The 20,376-nt window shown below is 38.0% G+C and overlaps 2 protein-coding genes and 1 non-coding gene across 8 annotated transcripts; 1 reads left to right on the top strand and 2 right to left on the bottom strand.

The window, feature by feature from the left end:
- Positions 1-4,694: 4,694 nt before the first annotated feature.
- LOC103716349 (protein IQ-DOMAIN 32-like) lies at positions 4,695-11,611 on the top strand. 6 transcript variants are annotated; one of them, XM_017845015.5, is made up of 6 exons: positions 4,695-5,039; positions 6,351-6,689; positions 6,776-6,967; positions 7,590-7,691; positions 7,797-9,507; positions 11,255-11,611. In XM_017845015.5, exons 1-6 carry the CDS (start codon positions 4,950-4,952, stop codon positions 11,272-11,274), a joined length of 2,454 nt encoding a protein of 817 aa, XP_017700504.5. In that variant the 5' UTR covers positions 4,695-4,949; the 3' UTR covers positions 11,275-11,611. The 6 variants fall into 6 exon arrangements, with proteins under 6 accessions (XP_017700504.5, XP_038978002.3, XP_038978001.3 ...); XM_039122074.3 differs by having other exon boundaries at positions 4,705-5,039; positions 7,611-7,691; XM_039122073.3 differs by having other exon boundaries at positions 4,705-5,039; positions 6,776-6,994; positions 7,611-7,691.
- On the bottom strand, positions 10,685-10,757 carry TRNAK-CUU (transfer RNA lysine (anticodon CUU)). The gene has a single exon. It is a non-coding gene; the product is annotated as a tRNA-Lys (tRNA).
- Positions 11,612-17,309: 5,698 nt separating the features above from the next.
- LOC103716331 (GDP-mannose 4,6 dehydratase 1-like) lies at positions 17,310-19,038 on the bottom strand. Its single transcript, XM_008804287.6, has one exon. It carries the CDS (start codon positions 18,702-18,704, stop codon positions 17,571-17,573), a length of 1,134 nt encoding a protein of 377 aa, XP_008802509.2. The 5' UTR covers positions 18,705-19,038; the 3' UTR covers positions 17,310-17,570.
- Positions 19,039-20,376: the final 1,338 nt, after the last annotated feature.

Here is a 20,376-nt window from a genome sequence, read left to right as displayed (position 1 = left end):
TAAAAATATCAGTCCTTACTGGGAGATCCATGTGGACCATCAGGAAATCATTTGCTGTATGCTGGTATTGGGCAGTATGATGATGATAGGCATTCAGGCAAGCAGGGAGATAATGGCAGCGACAAGGAGCATGCTCGTGCTCTCTGAGATGGCTTCTCATGTCGTTCATCTTTATGCAGCAGCGAAGTGGACTAGAAGCAAAGATATGGCAGTTTGACTAGAAAGATCATGAACAGAAACAATAAACTCACAGACATGTAGCCAGAATTTTATAGTTCTCATTTTGATCAGGAAAATCCTTCCAAATAATTTTTACTTTTTTTTTTTTTTGGATTCAGAAAGGTCATGACAAACTCTGGAGACATGAAAAATGAAGGCATAAAATTAATGAATCTAAACATTAATTCCTGATCAATTAGAGGTTTTTAATCTCATAACATTAAGACTATGGCTAGTGCCAAAGAATATAGACAGAGAGAAAACACAGTTAAAGAGGTAGCATCTAGGATTAGCTCAAGTCACATCTGATGACACTGCTTTCAACGTTTTAACTAATGGCTGAGCTAGAGTGAGAAACACAATAACCTTTCAATCATAGATGGCTTCTAAATCAAAGAGGTTCCAAGTCCAAAGAAAACAGAAGGTTCTCTTATCGGTTGTGCAAGGAGAAGCATTGGGCAATGGGAGCACTGCTTTTTGACAAATAGCACATCACTAAGAGTTGGTTGTTGAATGGGACCATTCTTCGGTCAGCAATCGTCAAAATATGCACTGTGTGGGCTCTATGATCTCCGCTCATGTGATGTTAGATCTGCCGGAGGACAACGAATCATCATCAAGACTTTCTAAAGTTTATGTTTCGCCATTTGCATTTTAGACATGAATAGTTCATAAAGGAGGTTGCAATTCCTAGTAGGTAAAGCTGGAATTTAGGCTGTGTCTTGTTTCAGATCTCCTAAAAGTAGGTTAGCAATGGTTTTCAACATCAACAGAAAAAGCCATGGCTGCTAACCTGAGATCATTGCGTTAATTCTAAATGTTGACTTAATAAGGATGCTCATTATGAACAAAGTGGAAGCATTTGAACTTTCGATGAGCTTTTAAGGTTGACAAGAACATATACATCTAAATTGACCTATGTTGATCGGTTTAATTATAATTTTTTTTTGTGAAACAGCTGCTAAAAAGTAAAGCGACAAGGAAATATGAATAGGAAAGTTTAACAGATGGTGACAATCATGTTTGGCCTTGCAAGATTCATTCATTTTGTGGTTGGCATTAATTAAACATTGAGTATTGAACTGAAAAGAAAAGATTATTTCACATTCTGGATTATTTCCATGTAGGAAATTCAGGACTGATGAGCCCATGTTGTAGTTAAAAGTTTAAATGACTTTAATGGTCCACATGGTACTACTAGGGTTGAAAGCTGTGTCCTTGACACCAAGATCAGCACATGGATCACCTCTGCATGCATCCAGTACCTGCAAGAATAAGAGACTTCCATGTCAAAACTGCAATTGTGGTGTCATATACCTCACATTACTCCAACAAGTTGAAGGCAAACAGTTTAGATTTTTATTAAAGAAGAAGGAAAAAAGAAAAGAGAATATGACATGGTCAAGACCCACATACAATTAGTGGCATGCTGTGATTTGAGCCTGTAGACCTAACTGGCATCTGAAAGTGAGCATGATAGGCCAAGCTTCATGACTTGTGCTTCAGTTATGGTCCCCAAACTGTCACAAGAACTCCAGATGGGTTGTGGATGTATGTGGCAGTGGCAGAATTGACTAACAGGTTAGGCTCAGATAGATTTGCATAGAGCTGACAAAGTAATTAAAAAAAAAATCTAGGTAGTCATTTAATAGACCTGGATATCCATCTAATCTTGCAATGACATATCAATCATAATCTAGTTTAAGTTGAGCTAAAACCTAATTGACCAACTTGCATCCATGCATTGCCTGAAAAAATTTAGAAATTGTAGGGGATTTGTGCATTAGCAGGTCCTTAGACTACCATATCCCTGTAAAACCTTTATTTCTTGCTTGATAGTTTTGGCTAGAAGTTTAATAGCTCAAGATTTAATCTTCATTTCACTCCTGCTTCCTGTAATATTTTGTCTTGTTAAACTTTCACATTTTATTGTCCTCTTTAGTTTTGATAATCTAGGGATAGAGTGTATATGATTTTCTCTACAGTTGACTTGCACATCATATGAAAACTATTTTATGCATCAAATTCTAGCAGAGTTTGAAAATCTCATGTAATGTAATCAACAATTTGTTAGACTTGAGAGACAGTGGCCCTTTTTCCAGCTACACATACATGATCTTTAGGACTACGAAGATGGGGTGGGGTAGGGCAGCACGGTTACATGATCCTCAATTGAGTTGGTACTCCTTAGGGCAAATTCCAAATAATTGAACCCGAGTATCTTGCAAAATAGAAAGTCATTCAGTCTGCTGCATTGTTCGTCTTCTTATAAATATGAATAGTCTTGAAAGACTGCAAGATGCCGATCATCCTCCTAATATCCCCCACGATGGGGTGGGAATCGTGAGCATAGGTCTGCTAATTTAATAAGCAACCGATAGCCATTTTAGAATCCCCTGCAAGAATTACATTAGGAGCCTTTCGGACTACAGCTATATAAACTAAGCCCTCTTAGGCTCATCTTATCTCTATAAGAGGGATAATTACATCAAAGAACCGACATCCTTCTGCAGCTACCAATGCAGGTCCCTCATTCCGAATCACGAATTCCGTACTACTATTAAAGTTGATCTTAAGAAAACCTAGAGATGGAGGCTTCAAGTGAAGTGTGCCACCCTCAAAGGCATACTAGATGTTTCACCAAAAAAGGAAAAAAAAGCACACTAGATGCTACCCTACTTATTATGATCCTGTATTGTATCCGAGGCCTCTTTTTTCCATCACAAGCAACATGGAGTAGAGTGTCCTTGTCCCCTATCTTCATGACAAAGACTCTCCCAAACACCTTACCAATAATAATCTTATCATGAAAGACAACCTATCCAACCTTCCAAACCTTAATCTACAACTCAATTATAAGGACTTTCATTCAGAAAAAACAACAAACAGGTGAAATAGCCTACTTTCCCAAACCATGCTGAACAAGGCTATAATGTTTAATTTGTATTCCCCTTTCACATCCAACGGTCAGTATCATAGGATCGGATCACAGGACGCATATCGTTCGGACGATCAACTTTGGGCGGCGCGGTCTGCACACGCGTTTTCCTTGCACGTGCCAGAAGCACGCGTCCCGGATTATAGCCGATGGCATGATGACACGTTGCACTTTCCGCTGCCCCAGCGGTCCTCGACAACCCCCGTTGCCTCCCGGGCCCCACCGTGTACGGCTATATTAGATAGTTTCAGATGTTCCGCAGGAACCGTTGAAATTACTGAAGTTTGGTGCACTGGGCCCTGATGGGCCATCCATGGATCGCGAAATTGAGTGACTGATTCTTGTAATAAAGTTGTTCCTGAGAAGTATCTGCGCAGAGATCTCGGTTTGGTCCCCCGCTCGCCAGCGGCGCATGAAAGGTGGCGTCCGTTAGCCGATGCAGTTAGTAACGCCGTTTATCCCTATCCTAATCAACCGTTAATTACCGTTAGGTAGAAAATAACGGGCAGCTCTTTTGTCGTAGAAATTTGATTATTATAAATTGAGCTGGCATAATTAATTTAGTTACTATAAAAGGAAAGGCAGAAAACAAAAGCAGTGAAACAATGGCCATGAAGAATGGTTCAGGTGATCCTTTTTTTTTTTGCATCTATATATATATGCACGGATATTTAAGCGATAGCCAGAGTTACAATAATTTGACTTGGCTTTTTAACTATTTATATATTCAATTAGAATATTTAAAATTTAAAAATATTTTATTTTATAATTAATTAACATAATCAAAAAATAGTTACTACCCCAATAATTCTTTTATTATTTGCTACTTTATAGTTCACTTTTGATCATAATAGCAATTATTCTATATTATAATAACTGTATAAACATGTTGTTACTTTATTATAAATATAAAATATCACTTTAATAGTGTTTCTTTTCTATTACTGCAAATTGGAATCAGCATCAAACTTATGAGTTTTGCACAAAATATAAGATGGATCAGTAGTACATTAGAAATTTTAATATTTATTTTACTTATATGGTTTGGCAAAAATATTTTTACCTTATTATCATCAAAAAAAATATTATTACAACCTTGTTACTCAAATTATAATATTTTTTGAGTTTGTAAAGAGATTTGAATTTATATTATTATATTTGAAAATTTTGAGAAGTTATTTAGTAGCCGGGTGTTGAGAATTATTTGCTTCTTCTCTATTAGGATATCTATGGTAGCCGTTACGATGAAAAAACGGCCGTCATCTTTAAGTTTAACCATACGTACTGAGCCGGAGTCTACTACGTACGTACTAAGCCGAAACGCAACGAAATAATATACGGCCAGCTGCCTGTATCTAGGGGCGGTTTCTCGCGAATCTCGTGACCGGTTGCCGTTGAGATCGCCTCATCCACCGGAAACATGAAAACCGGATCCCATCACCGCAGTGAGCTTACCACATCCTGTCCGTGATTGTCGATTGACCGGAACGTAACGGAAACGGACCTTTCTTTCCTTCATTCGGCAAGTTTTAGAGGCGACGCAAAACGGTTGGGAAGAGGACGCGCGTGGAAATAGTGGACGCGAGCCCCCGAATTAAACCCGATTTAAAACCCACTCCTCTTTTTCCTAAAAAATCCGACAATGTCGAGCTCCCAAAAAAATAAATGATGTAGAGCGGCATGGCCGCCAGCTGAAACGCTACTGCGAAACCGAGGAGAAGCACTCTCTCTCCCTCTCTGAAAACCTAGAGAAAAGGGAGAAGAATTCGTGAAAAAATCGTCGGAGGGGGCGATGGGGAGATCGAAGAGATCCTGCTTGAGGATGATTGCTTGCACTGGCGGCGCGGATGTGGATGACGACGGGGATAATTCGATGGCTGAGGTAATTGCTTCTCTTTGTCGCGGTCTCTTCTTTGTTCGTTTTGCTGTGCATTGCTGTTTGATTGGAGGGTTGAAGCTTGTTTCTTGTTCTTTAGTTGTGAATTTGGTGGAGGCTTAGATGAGGTTATGAGAGTGGCGTGGTGGGTTTGGTTGTGGTTGAGTTGGAACTGTGGGGATTGTGGTGGAATTTGGGTAAAGTTTGATCTTTTTACTGGCTTGGGTTTGTTTTGGATAGTTACCAGATCCATGGATGTGGATGCTCAAAAAAGGTGCAGAGGTCTCATAAAAATATCATTTTTGTCCTTTTCTCTTTCCCTCCCTATTTCTCTTGCGATGGGTGTCTGGGTTCTATTAGGAGTTGCTACTGGGCTGCATTGAGAGGCACATTGTTTGTTTCTAAGTGTTGATTTTTCTCTCTGCTGTGAGTACTGCCCTTCGGGAAGAGGACCGGGAATTGATCGGGGTGCTGGAATGCATTGATTTGGGAAATTGGTTACTTGTGCATGTTTTTCATGATTAAATGTTGGTGCTGCTTAAGTGGATGTTCTGTTCGTTTTGGATCTGAAAGAGAGATTAGGTTTGTGATTATTTTTCTCATAATTTTTGGGAGAAAAGAATTGATGTTGATGTTATAATTTTAATTTGATCCAAAAGTTTAATGTAGCCAACAACTGTGTTTTGTAATCTTTGATCCCTTGGGAACACCCCATTACTAGATCTGGCTGGGACAATTTATGAGATGTTCCTTAAACCTGATGGATCGGATGTAGGGGCTTGTCAGGAACTGCAGGCACGGTTGGGAAATGATGTGTTGATTGAGCAGGACTGTGGCGGTTGATCTTAATTATTTACTAAGAAAATGTGAGAGAGAAGAAAAAAAAAGAAACACAATTAAGTTGTCCAGCACCATGGATCTGAGTTCGAGAATGTCTTTGCTTGGATTTTGCATGAGTTGGAAAATACTGGGAGATAATTGGCACAACACTGAATTGGTTTGGTGATTGTGTTAGCTTATACAACTTTATATGAGCATCTTGTAAGTTTTTCTCAAATTGAGGACGCAGTTAACACTTGCCTAATTGGTGAATAATTTGTCCTCATCAGAGACATACGAGTCATGACAACATAATACCAAAATAATATAACTTGAGCACTGCATGTGGATTTCTTCCTCTGTCCTTCCTTGTTACAATAAAAGTTGGCAGCATGTGAAGCTTCAGATAGGCTGATTCCTCCATTGCTTGTCCCATGTTATCTTATTATTATTATTTACTGATTTGAAGCTTCCTGACTTTAATCCATTCTTTCTCAGAGCAAAACTTCATCAGATAGACGCCGATGGAGTTTCCGAAAGAGATCAACCAGGCACAGAGTGCTAAGCAATAGTGTGGTCTCAGATCCTGTGTCTGTCAGCTATAACAAGGAAAGCATACAAGTCCCGACGAATACTTTTGATTCTCCAATATATTCTTCTATTCCAGGAAAAAAACCCACAGAACAAAAGATAAATGAAACCTTCCCCTTACCATCTGCTGTCATGAATTCTGGAGTAGCTAATCTGCTGGCAACTGATGAAAATTCCATTGCCAATGACATCCACCTCGATGAATCTGTTGTTATTGTCATTCAGGCTGCCACTCGGGGATTCTTGGTATATTCTTTTCTCAGTTGCAATTGCTTTGCGTATTTTCCAAGGGTTTGTATTATATTTCTCTGATTTCCTGTGAATGTGTTCAGGCTAGGAGAGGATTACAAAAACTTAAGAGTGTTGTCAAATTGCAAGCTGCTGTACGTGGACATTTGGTTAGAAGACAGGCCATTGGAACATTGCGTTGTGTCCAAGCCATTGTAAAATTGCAAGCATTTGTGCGAGCTCGTCATAAATGTCAATTAGTTGAGAAGTTAGCTGCACAAGAGAATAAGCTCCAGGTACATTCCCAGAGATCAAGACTATTGGTAAAGTCCTTTTTGCTTCACTAATTATTGATTCACATCATAGAGCAGAATGACCTTGGGGTTGCATAAAATATTTTATTTCACTATTTTTAAATAATTATGTTCTAAATTACAACAAAGATTCCATTATTCTATTATAAGAATTTATGAGCAGCCTCTTTCTAGCCTTAGATTACAATCAAAGATCTTAGCCAATGCAACTCTTGATCTTGGCAGGACTCACCTTGTAAGTCTGCTGACTCAGTTCTGACCCTACCATCACATTATTAGCAAATGTGTTGTGGCTGACTGTGATTGGGATTTGGATAATCTTGTTATTTTTATATTTTCTCGTCCTATGTTTCCTATTCAAGCTGCAACATATATTCATCTCTCCTGGAATCGGTCATAAATAACTCTGGCTTATTCAACTTTCATTAGAGGATTAATTTTTGATTGCATTTTGAGAAGAGGGTGAAGGGTTGCTTAAAGTAGTATTTGTATTTATCAATAGACTGAGCTATGTGCCACATTGTTCAATATTTGTCATCATATGCTATGAAAATGCTTTCTTCTTCTTGTGAAGCATTATATTTGTTGTTTTATGTCTTACCAGATTGATATTTTCCGGGTGCAGGAGAAGGAAAATTCTTGCATAAAACCAAACAAAACATATTCCTCAACTAAGATACTCCTTTCAAATGGATTTGCTCATCAGGTACGAGCACTCTATCTTTTTGACAAGTTCACCATTGTAACAGTGGTTTGTAATCTTAATATTTTTTTCCTTTAAAATTAATTTACATGTTTCCGTTTTATCAAGCTTTTGGAGGCTGCGCCAAAGAAAAAACCCATTCACATAAAATGTGATGCCTCAAAATCTGATGATTCGGCATGGAAATGGTTGGAGAGGTGGATGGCCGTTACTTCATCAGATATAGGGCAGCAGCTGGAGAAAAAGTTTAATCAGGGTTGTCAGGGACGAGAAGAAAACACGGAGTTGGTTGATTTCGAAGCAAGCAAGGAGGTTCCACCTGCAGTCTTTATGTCATATGATGCAGAGTTTGCTCCAGAGGAAATAAGAGTGCTAGCTAATGGCAAAGGGGTTGTTACAGCTAAAAATTCTGGTACCTTGAAGTTTGAGGCTCCAATATCTGTTCCAGATAATTGCTCAATTTCATTGGTGAAGGATGACCAGGAAAAAACTCAGTTCAAAAATGAGACTTTGGGTATCACACAAGAGAATCATATGAAGATTGAAAATGTTAATGAAACAACTACAGATTCTCTCTCAAGTCAAAAGCATTTGAAATCAAATTCAGCTGAAAAAATAGTGCTTGATGATGTTTCTGAGAAGCCTGATTTTGACTGCAATGGCCTGAAGAATACTTCTAACAGTGCAGTCTTTGAGCCGGTAGGAACTGAAGGAAAGAAGCTTGTACAGGGGTTGAGAAAACCATGCAATCCAGCATTTGCTGCTGCACAGTCAAAATTCGAAGTGCCGACCTCAAGCTCTTCTATCAGCAGGTGTAGTAATTCTGCTTATCAAGATGCTACAGCCAAGTCAAAATTAGATAGTTATCATTTTCAGATAGATGCTTCAAAAGAGAGTAAGGACATAAGCTTTACAGAGAACAGTGTATCTTGTGATCCAAGAGTTCAAATTGCTGCTTCAGAATGCGACACTGAAATTTCTATCTCCTCCACACTCGACTCACCAGACAGATCTGAAACTGAAGGTGGGGAAATTGTCCTAGAAATTGGATCTTTGGAGAAAGGGCACCATGATGTCAGTGGTGATGCTGATACTGATCTTAATCTTAAAATGAAGACTGAAGACAAGAACTCTTCCTTTGATTCGGAGGTCCTTCAGCCGCAACAACCTGAGGAAAGTGCTGGAAATCTACTCAACTCAACTGCTGCCAATGATGTAGTGCAGGTGGAACAACAGCCCGCTGAGCCAACCACAGCAGATATGCCGACTCAACTGGAAAATTCTGTAGATCCACAGATGCGGTTATCACTAGAAGGAACCCCCAAAAGCTGTACAACAGTCACTGAGGCACATGGAACACCATCAAGTCAGATATCGGTAAATGCCAAAAAGAGCAAAAAAGATGATAATATGCCTATTCAAAAGCAAAGATCTCAACTGGCAGGCAAGAGGTCACCATCTAATCCAAACAATGATTCAGGTGGAAGGACTGAACAATTGACAAGGGATTCAAAGAATGCAAAGAGGCGCAGCTCATTCGGGATGGCTAAACCGGATCATGTTGATCATGAACACAGGATCAGCAGTAGCAATTCCCTTCCAAGTTACATGCAAGCCACCAAGTCTGCAAGGGCTAAGGCCCATGCAAGTATTTCTCCAAAATTGAGCCCTGATGTGCATGATAATCAAATGAAGAAAAGACATTCCTTACCTATGGCGAATGACAAACAAGGTTCCTCCCCACGCATGCAGAGGTCAACATCACAAGCACAACAGTATTCAAAGGGCAATGCCACTCATTCTCCTCATAATTCTGCAGGTAACTTGTCAATATTCCGTCCACTTCTATCATGCACTGCAGATGCTAGATTTGTTTAGTTTGCTAATCCAACTAATTTAGATTTATCTAATGCTCAATGCCATCTAGTATAGTGCCCTGTAATGAATTGTTTGATGGGATCATTCTAATTGGCAAACGTCCGTTAACCATTGTGGATGCTGATTAACCTAGCTCTTTTAACATGTACAATCTTTATCTTATGTTTCTTTTTTTTGGCATTATGTTCTGTTAGCGGTACTACAATCTTTTAGCTGGAATAGATCTTACCCCTCGTATGTCATCTGTTGTAGTCCACTTACAGCTGGATAAACTTTCATCAAATTTGTTTGTAAAATCACTGAATAAGCAAAGCTTCAGATATTAATTTACAATCACTTTGGACTTTAAAATTTGTAATCATAAAACAACAATATCAATTTTTTATTTATAACATTTGTGGTCACACCAAGTTAGGAGCACTGGATTTAAGTGAAATCAAATAGTTGTCCTATTATACTCCTGTGGCTCAAGTTTGCTGACAGTAGAAATGGCATTGTTGATGCCAACTTTAACACAGAAGCTGAGGAAATTGCAAGTTGCAGAACTTGTTCACAGTTTTTGGCACTACCATGATAGCTGACAGTGTAGTGCATTAACGAGTAAATTTAAACATGCATCATCAAGTTATAGTTCCTTTAAACAATTCTAATATTGAAATTCATCCTAGGTGAATCAAACATCCTGCTATTCTAGGATTACAATATAAGAATTTTCTAAATATTAACTGTTTAGATTTGGAAAGCATGCACTTTCTTTGGACTGGCAAATAGCTGTGTATTACATATTTCATAAAACAAACAATAAATAAAATATGAATATTAACTACTGCTTTTTAAATTTAGTTATCTATTTATAATCAATTATATAGTATTCCTGATAGAAAATGAAGAGCTTTATACCCTAGACCTGAATATTCTAATAAAACAAAATAAATGAAATAAAAAAAATAAAAAAGATAAAAACAAAGTCAAATATATATAAAATTATAATAGAACATAAAATAAAAAATGTAAAGTATGAAACATGAAGCGGTTAAATAAAAAATAGTTAAATACAAAACAAAAATGAAACAAGAAGACAAACAAGAGCTGAGGAAATAAAAAATAAATTTAACAAATGCCCACCGTGGGGCTCGAACCCACGACCACAAGGTTAAGAGCCTTGCGCTCTACCAACTGAGCTAGACGGGCAACCATGAAATGCAAGCAATACGGAAATAAAAAACTGAAATATTAGGAAAACTGAGAACATGGACATTGAGGGAGAACTTTTCTTTTTTTTGGTGGGGGGCGCGGGGTGTTAGGTCTATTAGGAGATTGGGAAATGAGGAAAAAATAAAGAATACCTGTGGTGGATGTTAGAAAGATGAAAAACATATACAAAATAGGGTGAGAGTTTTTCAATGTTCACTTAACTATATCCTTATGTGATAATAATAAAAGCTAAATTACATGTAATATATAAAAATGACAAATTGACACTCTTTTGAAATTCCAAAACCTCTTTTTGATATGGCACCGAAGTTCAAATTCATCCATCCTGTTCATCTTGAGTCTGGGCATTCCTTGAGTGAACATGTTCTTAAGCTGTAATTTTGCTATTAACCTGATTATTAATAACTACCCTCTTTGTTCGACCTTACTGATATCTTGATCATTGTCTCACATCTTGAAATCTCTGTTTTCAGAGAGGAGATGGCAAAGATGACCAAGCCTTCTGAGCAACATATGATCTGAACTCATCCTAAAAATATTATGGATTTCATGTCAAATGGAAGGTTAGCTAATTCAGTCATGTTTCCGATACATCTTGTGCTTTTGTTATTAGCATATGGTGTGAATGGTGTGAGTGATGGGCAAGGAGCAGATCAAGATTACATGATGTACATTATTGTTTAACATAAGCTTCTGCCCATAGTTTTCTATGTTAGCATGCGTTTTTTGTGATATGCGGCTGGGTTCGGGGGAGTTGTTTGTGCTTCCATAGGCAACCCTGATGTGTTGGGTTTTGATTGTAATAAATTGAGACAACCTTTTGTCGTTAATATTGTCAGATCAAGCAGGACCAAGGTGTCGATCAAACCATCTTCAAGACACAGTCTCATGGTTCAAATCTACCAGGGGAATGATATTTTTTTATGTTTCTCTTTTTCTTAAACCCATCACCAATGTGGATACTTGGATACTTGATGTTGCAGTAGTTTAACATTTCTTTTTCTTGATTCAGTGAACCGTACACTGAATTCGGACTCCTTCCAGCATTGTGTTTTGGTAGTTGGTATTCTCAGCACTAGACGTAGTGCTGAGAATTTTCCTGTGGTTAGAGAGGAATGAATCCAAGGGGGGCGAGCAGCGTACTCGTTCAATTGAGCATTTCCTCGGCCTCTCACCACATACCATTTCCCCCTTAGGGCAATGGATGAGGACTTTTCAAAGTTTTTGCAAAATCTAAAGGGCTTGGATTCGGTGCAGGCAATTTGAATAGGCAAAGAGGCATCCAATCAGCATTGCAGAGTGCCCATTGATGTCTCAGTATTTTCCGTATCACTTGAAGGTGAATCAATCATCAAATGGGGATTGAGAAAATCTAGATATCCTCTAATGTTTTCCACATTCATCCCTTAAAACAGGAAAGTTCGATCATCAACTATTTTACCCCCGGATGTGTGAAGAAACCAAAAAAGCATCCATGGCGAAATACCATAGAAGAGTGAAAGAAGGAAAGAGTCAGAGAAGGGTATGTGCACTTTGTGCATCCCAATTTCCAGAAGGCCACGTTAACACTAATTAGTAGTAGGGAGCGGAGCAATGATGTTTAGAACTCTTTAAATCGCCTGCAGGTGAATCTATCATCAAATGGGGATCGAGGGAATCGTCCCTCTAATATTTTCCCCCTTCACATGTTTAAATGAAAATGCTCTCATCAACTATCATCCACAAACTATAAATTTTTGATAAAACAATATAAAACTAATCACAGATGATTATAAATAAGTATGCGGATAAAGATACTTCTAAAACGATATTCTATTTAGTACACGAGAAGCCTTGATTGTCAAGTTTTTATATTCCTTGGATATGCAACACATATAGTATTAAAAATTTGCCTTATCTTTAAGGATAGTTTCATTCATTTGCTGATTTAAAAAAATAAATATTTGGCACACCATATAAATAAAAGTGAAAATCTTTATAATCATAATAAAATTGAAAACTTTTCTTGACACCCGACAATTGCATTTTTTTCATTGGATACTTAACACCATTTGTGGTCATCATCTCTTTTATTTGATTTGGTGTAGGCGTCCTTGTATTGAATATGCAAGATATCTCATGGATCAATTCAAGGATAGATTATTTGAATATATTAATTCTAAATAATTATAGAATAGGTTAATTTAACAAAAGAAAAATAGTTAAAAGGAAATAATATTGAAACTTGCCCTAGTAAAGTTTCAAGTATCCTGAATTTTTAATCCAAAAATTATTAATACTATGCAACTTACATCTAATTGAGTATCTTTATATAATAAATTTTGCATGCCAATAAATAAAGTAAAAAAAATAAACAAAAATCGATCCATTTTCTGGTCTTAGAATAAGTTTAAGATACCATGTGGATACAATTCGATTTACTACACCTTGTCCATTTAGAACATGAAACTAACTTTAATCCTTATAGGAAATTCTATTGTTAATAGATTTTTCAAGGCTTTTTATTTTCCTCCAATATCTCGCAAGTCATCTCATTTGATGTTATAATGTTTCACATGCTTTTGAAAATACTTCTGTCTATACGATGGCTTTTAAGACAAGCACCCTTCGGAAAAAAAAATGTAAGTAGAGCATAGGGAAAAACTAAGCCAGTCTTGCAATCGAAAGAGATTAAAATCATAAATTATGCATGTTATGCTTACATGACAAGCAAAGTAAACATGAGTAATGCTGGCATTACTAGCCATCTGGATGGCAACATTACGAGTACAAATAGATCAAGATGTCAGGTGGATGATCTTCTATAGGGTAGTGGATATAGTTTAGCTTGACCTTTTTCGGTAGACAGTTCTCAGAAAAATAGCAGAAGCTATGTTATGATAAAAACTGTAGTATAATATGATATGAAAAAAATCTCTTTTTTCCAGAAAGAAACAGTTCTCTGACAGGTTGGTACCAGCAAGCACCTAATGTATATTTCCAGCAATATAAACTACATCGCAAAATGTTTCAAATTTGAGGAGGATGAATAAAACAGTGCACACTGATGATTCCAACTAGAAAATTGGAGGCCACTATTTAGAATAAGTGCAAAAAGAGCAGGTATGTTCCCAATATCCAAACAACATTTCTATGTGCAAAAAAGTTCAGACAACTTAGTAGGGGAAATTTGAAGGTAAGAGGAAAGTGGACCTGTTAATTTGACAGCCAGATCAGCAGATCCCAGATAAAGTTAGGTGTATTAAATTGGTAAGCTTCGACATCATTACTCACCCCTGAGCACTGCAGAGAGGCTTCACCAAGCAGAATGCAATGCAAGTAGCCTCAGAAATACTTTAAGCTCAATCACTTGATTGTCAATATTTAGTGATTAGCAATGGGAAAGACCTAGACAAAGCCAGGAGGTTCCCTAACTAATAAGGTGAAAGTTCAGCTTGATATCAAAATTATGAAAAGAGCATGGATTGACATTCCTAGTTGAAATACATTTTCATGGTATTGTACCACATGGAAAGAATCTAAACAACAAATCCTATATATGTAACATTTAAATTGATTTGAACAATATTGTCCTTATCCTTCTCGACTGAACAAAAAATAGGAGGAAAAAATCTACCTCTACTGTTCAACAAGGATGAGTGTTAATTAAAGTTTCTTCAACAGCAGTAGATTCATGATGAACTGTTCACGTGGAAAGACAGCGAAATCACGATTCAACCAAGTCAAATGTGCTGCAAAACAGCTTGAATCAGGTTGTCCTATAAAATCCACACGAACCCGGATCACTGGAAAAATATGCTTCCAACATCTCAAGACAGAATTATCAATTTTTGGGACAAAATTGGACATTTAAGAAACTCACAGCAGACTTAGAGGAAATCCAACAGCCAAGTTGTACATCATATGCTATAATAATTTCAACAGACCCCTGTAAATTTTTTCCCTATAGTAGATACTTCGACAAAGGATCACTAAAGTTGTGTCTAACATTTCTGAACCATGCCTCGAAACTTCTCAGTCAACTTCCTGAGCAACATAAAATTTATAATTCCCCAGCTGACTCTTCATTCTCCAACTTATTTTCTCATTTAAAGATTCTATAGTAGAGAAAAAGTAATTTTGCTTACTTCCTTTGTTTCAGGTTTCACCTAAAACCAATTGGTTTTCAAACAATATTGATCAGTTTTGGCCAAGATCAAGCTGAAACTAACCTGCAGTTTTGGTCATATTCTTCCAGTTTCGGTGGTCTCAGACCGTTTGGCCGAAACAAGATTGGAAACGATTTTTATTCATTATTTGTATTTAGTATCATTTTAGTATAAATTTCTTAATTTCTTTAAATCCATTTAGGAAATTATTGTTGATTCTAAGCTCTTGCTCAATTTTTCTAAGTTAAAAAAAAAAGGTTTGGCTTGCATAGTAGAATTCCTCATCTGTGAGTAGGTACTTCTAGCAATTCTATCTTTACTTTCAAAGTTATAAAATTTACTATGTTACTTCTCACCAACTAGAAATTTTCATGAAATAATTATTCCTGCTCAAACAAATTCATGCTCCAATATTGGATAAACCATTCACATTGTTCGAGTTTCTTCCTTCTCAAATTACTTTGATGGGTTACTTTTAAGCCACGGAAAGCAAATCTGCAGCCTCCACTTCCAAGAAGAAGAAGAAGATGATGAAAATGTCAAGTGACTACCTTGCTTAAGCCAGGATGCCTAACAAATTTCGCTTGGAAAGGCCAAAGAATTCAAACAACATGGGGGAATAAAAGCCCCAACTCTAATTTTTTGCAAATCTAATGCGACAGAAATCATCATTAACAAGGCCATGTTAATGTCTGGTTATCTTTTATGTTTTTACATTTTATTTTTTAAAGAAATTCACATTATTATGCATAATAATTAATTTTTTATCAAACAACTGAAACATATATTAAACTTTGAAATGATGTTCACATGAATCTTTTTATCGTTTTTGTTGGTTTTTAACATGGTTTATATTATAATATCAAACTTTCAGCTTAAAACATTGAAAACATGCATCCACTGATCATAAACATTACAAAAAACCCCAAATTTTTGTATGTTTCCATGGCTTGCTTCTTTTTTTTTTTATAATTTTCCTCCTGACTTTTTTTGATCAAAGCTCCAGAAGTCAGACGGAAACTCCCCAAAGCACAAAAGCAATCAAAATTAAACTAAATGGGTCTAGCTGAACTGTAACTAAACCAAGTTTCTAAACCTTCCTTTCTTCACTTTCCTTTCCATGATACTTGCAGCTGCTCTTATGCTTGTTCCTACTGTCAACAGATCATTTTGCAATCCAACCTAGAAAAAACATTTGAATCCAACATATGAAAGACATATAACATCCAAAACAACCTTACATCTAGCTATTTTTTTCTCCTTTATTTGATATCTATTTTCTTTCCGTTTTCCTCAGATCAGATGGAAATCTGATTGCATACCTGATTACATCCACCATCCATATTCTTTGAGACTTAAATTGGCATTCAAACTTTCCACTATATAAACCCTTTTCTTCTCATATTTGTCCTGCTGCAGATCTCACAACAGCAAACCTCTAAATCTCTATGATTATATCATTCAGCCTGCATTTGCTTATCTAAATAAAAAAAAGATCAGACCGAATAAGCACCTCCTACTACCGTCAAATCATGCACACTAGACAAGCCAAGTCTATATACACCTCTGAAAGGGAATAATCCTCCTAGACAGTGACCAAATTGTAGCAATACAAGTTCTGTGTCAGATTCTGATCAGATACACAATTCCCAAGAACAAAAATAAGAAAATAAGAAAGTGAAACAAAGAAACATAGCAGTCCAAAAGTGGTATTAACGATGGCAGCATCCGCAACTTACAAGACTAATGTCAATCAAGAAGACTCATTATCCTACATATGAAAACAAACCAATCAACAAGGAGTTCGCTTGTGGTAAAGCCTTTGGAATTGCATTGACTCTTAGACTTTTATACAGAACAATGTGAAACTTGGAGTCGGAAGCAACTGATTGGATCAGATCCAAATCTTTTCATACAAAGACGTAGGAGGAGCACATACAGTTAAGCCTAAGCATGAACAGAGGATAACACTGAATCATTAACAGACAAACACCTTGGAGTCAGTTCCAGATATGAAGATTGGACAAGAACATGAATGCACACAAAGCCAAGCTGACGGAGATTATCTACAATACAAAAACCCATAACAGGCCACATACCCAGCAAGAGGTTCTCTTATTAAAAAGCATTTGGAACTGCAGATGGAGCAGTAGATTAGCCGAAAGAACAAAGTACATCAGATCAGATCCAAATCTTTATAAGCTATACAATTAGCCTTACAGTAGGGAGAAAAACTTCAAACAGATGATACCATATACGATCCAATCTCTCTGCTACCACCTTCAGATGAACAATGCATGTTGTAACATAACGAGACCCAGAGCAACAGATCCAGCAATTATGCATCGATAAATAAATTAATCAATAAATTAATAACAACTTTTAATCTCAAAAAAATAACAACTTTTAGTATTAATAATCAAAGGAAATTACCAGAACAAAACAAAGACACAGAGAACGTCTACTTCATCGATCAAAGAAAGAAATATCACAGCAGAATTTTAAACACTAACCACATGTCCCCAGAAAAACACAGATATTAATATCATTGAAAAATTATAACTTTCTTATCTAAGACGAATCCAACCGAAATTTAAAGGGAAGGACGAGGAAGATTTGCAACTGAATGAGGCCCATTTCTCTATGGTTGCTGCTGGGCATCGATGTATCCAGCGTCAACCAGCACCTTCTCCCTCTTGGCGAGCTCAATGTCCTGGTCCACCATCATCTTGACCAGCTCCTGGAATCCGACCTTGGGCTTCCACCCGAGCACCTTCCTCGCCTTGGACGAATCCCCCTTCAAGCTATCGACCTCTGCCGGGCGGAAGTACCTCTTGTCGATCACCACATGGTCCTTCCAGTCGAGCCCGACATACCCGAAGGCGGCCTCGAGGAACTCCTGCACAGTGTGAGACTCGTCAGTGGCAACGACGTAGTCGCCAGGCTCGTCCTGCTGCAGCATGAGCCACATAGCCTCGACGTAGTCCCCGGCGAACCCCCAGTCCCTCGCGGCGGAGAGATTGCCGAGGAAAAGCTTGGTCTGGAGGCCGACGCGGATGCGGCCGACGGCGCGGGTGATCTTGCGGGTGACGAAGTTCTCCCCGCGACGGGGGCTCTCGTGGTTGAAGAGGATGCCGTTGCAGGCGAAGAGGCCGTAGGCCTCGCGGTAGTTGACGGTGTACCAGTGGGCGGCGACCTTGGCGGCGGCGTATGGGGAGCGGGGGTGGAAGGCGGAGGACTCGGACTGAGGCGGGGGTGTGGATCCGAACATCTCGGAGGAGCCGGCCTGGTAGTAGCGGATGGGCTTGCCGGAGGAGGAGGAGGAGGAGCGGACGGCCTCGAGGAGGCGGAGGGAGCCGGTGGCGACGACGTCGGCTGTGTAGTCTGGGATCTCGAAGGAGACGGCGACGTGCGACTGGGCGGCGAGGTTGTAGACCTCATCGGGGAGGAGGACGTCGACCCATCGGCGGAGGGACGAGGCGTCGGAGAGGTCGGCGTAGTGGAGCTTCATCCGGGCCTTGGAGGAGTTGTGGGGGTCCACGTACAGGTGGTCCAGCCGGGCCGTGTTGAAGTTGGACGACCGCCGGATCAGGCCGTGGACTTCGTAGCCTTTGCCGAGGAGGAATTCGGTCAGGTAGGATCCGTCCTGGCCGGTGATGCCGGCGATCAGCGCCACCTTCCGCCGCTCCGGCACCGCCGCCGGGATCGAGGAGGAGGCCAATGGGCCGTTGTTGAATTCGGATCCGGCGGCGCCGGCGGAGTCGGAGGACGCCATTGGGTTGTTTCTTTCCTTTCTTCCCCTAATCGAGATCTGGAGAGGGCGGTGGGAATGGGGTTTAGTTCGACTTCAGATCCGGAGGGGGATAGAGGAATTTATGGGAAACTTGGGGGGGTCGTGGGGATGGACTTCTCCGTAAAATTTACGAGGGGAATTGGGAATGGCAAGGGAGGAGAGGGAGCGGGTCAAGCAGGGGGACCACCAAGCGCGTTTCCGCCCTAAGTGAAGGAAGAATTAGGGGATACGGCCATACAAGTGGCGGCTCGGACCGAGAGCTGCAAATCTCTATTCAACCAGAGACTGCAGAAGATCTTGGCTTTTGTGAGCAGAAATTCCTGCTAAGATCTTGACTCTCTTCCATGCCTTCTCCATACCTATTAATTATATTTTTTTATTATTTTAAAATTAATATTTATATATATATTCTTATAAAATACTTGTATTACTATTTTATTCTTTATTATTATTATTTTTGCTAATATACCCACAGCATTTAACGTTGTTGAAAAATTAAAATGATTAAAATATTCATAAAGTGATAGCGATAGAAGATAAAAAAGTAATTTCAAAATTTTATATGATTTTTAATTCAAATAAATATGGTTTTTATTAATCGTGATAGAAGAACTGCTGTATTAGGATCATTTGTGCAAAAACAGTATTTTATGAGAATAAAAAAATAAATATAAATTTTAAGAGGGTATTCATGTAAATTTAAATTTTTAGAAGGATATTTATGTAAAAAAAATCTTAATTATAAATATTATCAATCTTATCTTGAATCATAATTATTTAGCAGTTAGGAACTCTTTCCAAAAAAACAATATGAGGAAGCAATATGATAAAATGATTGACCCTCTTTTTTTACATTTTTTTGTGTATAGTCCATTTAGCATTTGAGATTGTGACACCAGTTCTTCTTCTACCATGATTTCCATATAGTCTTTTTTGATGCATTTCATGTGTCAAGTTCTAGTATGTAGATCATCAAGAGATTATATGGATCTTACACTAGCCAATCTTGATAGTGTATGTATGGTCATCAAGTATATTACATTAAGCAAGCATTGATACTTGCTCCATTAAAAAACAACACCAAGTTTCATGACTTACTTTTTTGCATTTATTTATTTATTTTTATTTTGCTAGGATGGATAACTCATATCAGAACATATACTCAATAAAATCAGAACATAAAAAGCAATCCAAGAGAAGGTCCTGATAATGGAAGCATAAATGAGACCATGCTACAATGTATCTAAAAATATTTTTCATGGAAGATGGCTGATTTTTTATCAAAGGAAGGAGAAAAAAATTGATGACTCTCAAAGTCATGCATACAAGTTTCAGCCTCAGGTCATGCATGCTAATTTTTACTTCTCTTGGCACTAGTTCACTTATATTATATATCATAATTCACTTATATTATAAATCACATGGAGTCAAGAAGCAACAAGTTGTCTTTTGAGATTTGCATCTTTCTTCATGAGAAGTTTACTCCCTATGGACTGAGTTTGACCCTTAAGCATTGATTATCGCACGTTAACAAAATCTATCAGTCACTTCCTTTGTCAAACTAAGGGAGTCAGCAATCACTCCTATAAAGTATAAACAAATATATCGACTTCCTTGATTTTTTTTGTTGAAAAAATATATTTTATTATGCATT

The sequence above is a fragment of the Phoenix dactylifera genome, chromosome 10 (assembly GCF_051530095.1).
Source record: "Phoenix dactylifera cultivar Ajwa chromosome 10, Ajwa_hap1_PhDact_Kaust_v1.1, whole genome shotgun sequence".
In the NCBI taxonomy this organism is placed as follows: domain Eukaryota; kingdom Viridiplantae; phylum Streptophyta; class Magnoliopsida; order Arecales; family Arecaceae; genus Phoenix; species Phoenix dactylifera.
This window is presented reverse-complemented; position numbering and strand designations above follow the sequence as displayed.

Coding starts and splice junctions, on each gene's coding strand:
- LOC103716349 (XM_089925833.1), top strand. CDS start 4,950: ATGGGGAGATCGAAGAGATCCTGCTTGAGGATGATTGCTTGCACTGGC. Junction 5,040..6,350: donor GGGATAATTCGATGGCTGAG/GTAATTGCTTCT, acceptor ATTCTTTCTCAG/AGCAAAACTTCATCAGATAG. Junction 6,690..6,775: donor CTGCCACTCGGGGATTCTTG/GTATATTCTTTT, acceptor GAATGTGTTCAG/GCTAGGAGAGGATTACAAAA.
- LOC103716331 (XM_008804287.6), bottom strand. CDS start 18,704: ATGGCGTCCTCCGACTCCGCCGGCGCCGCCGGATCCGAATTCAACAAC.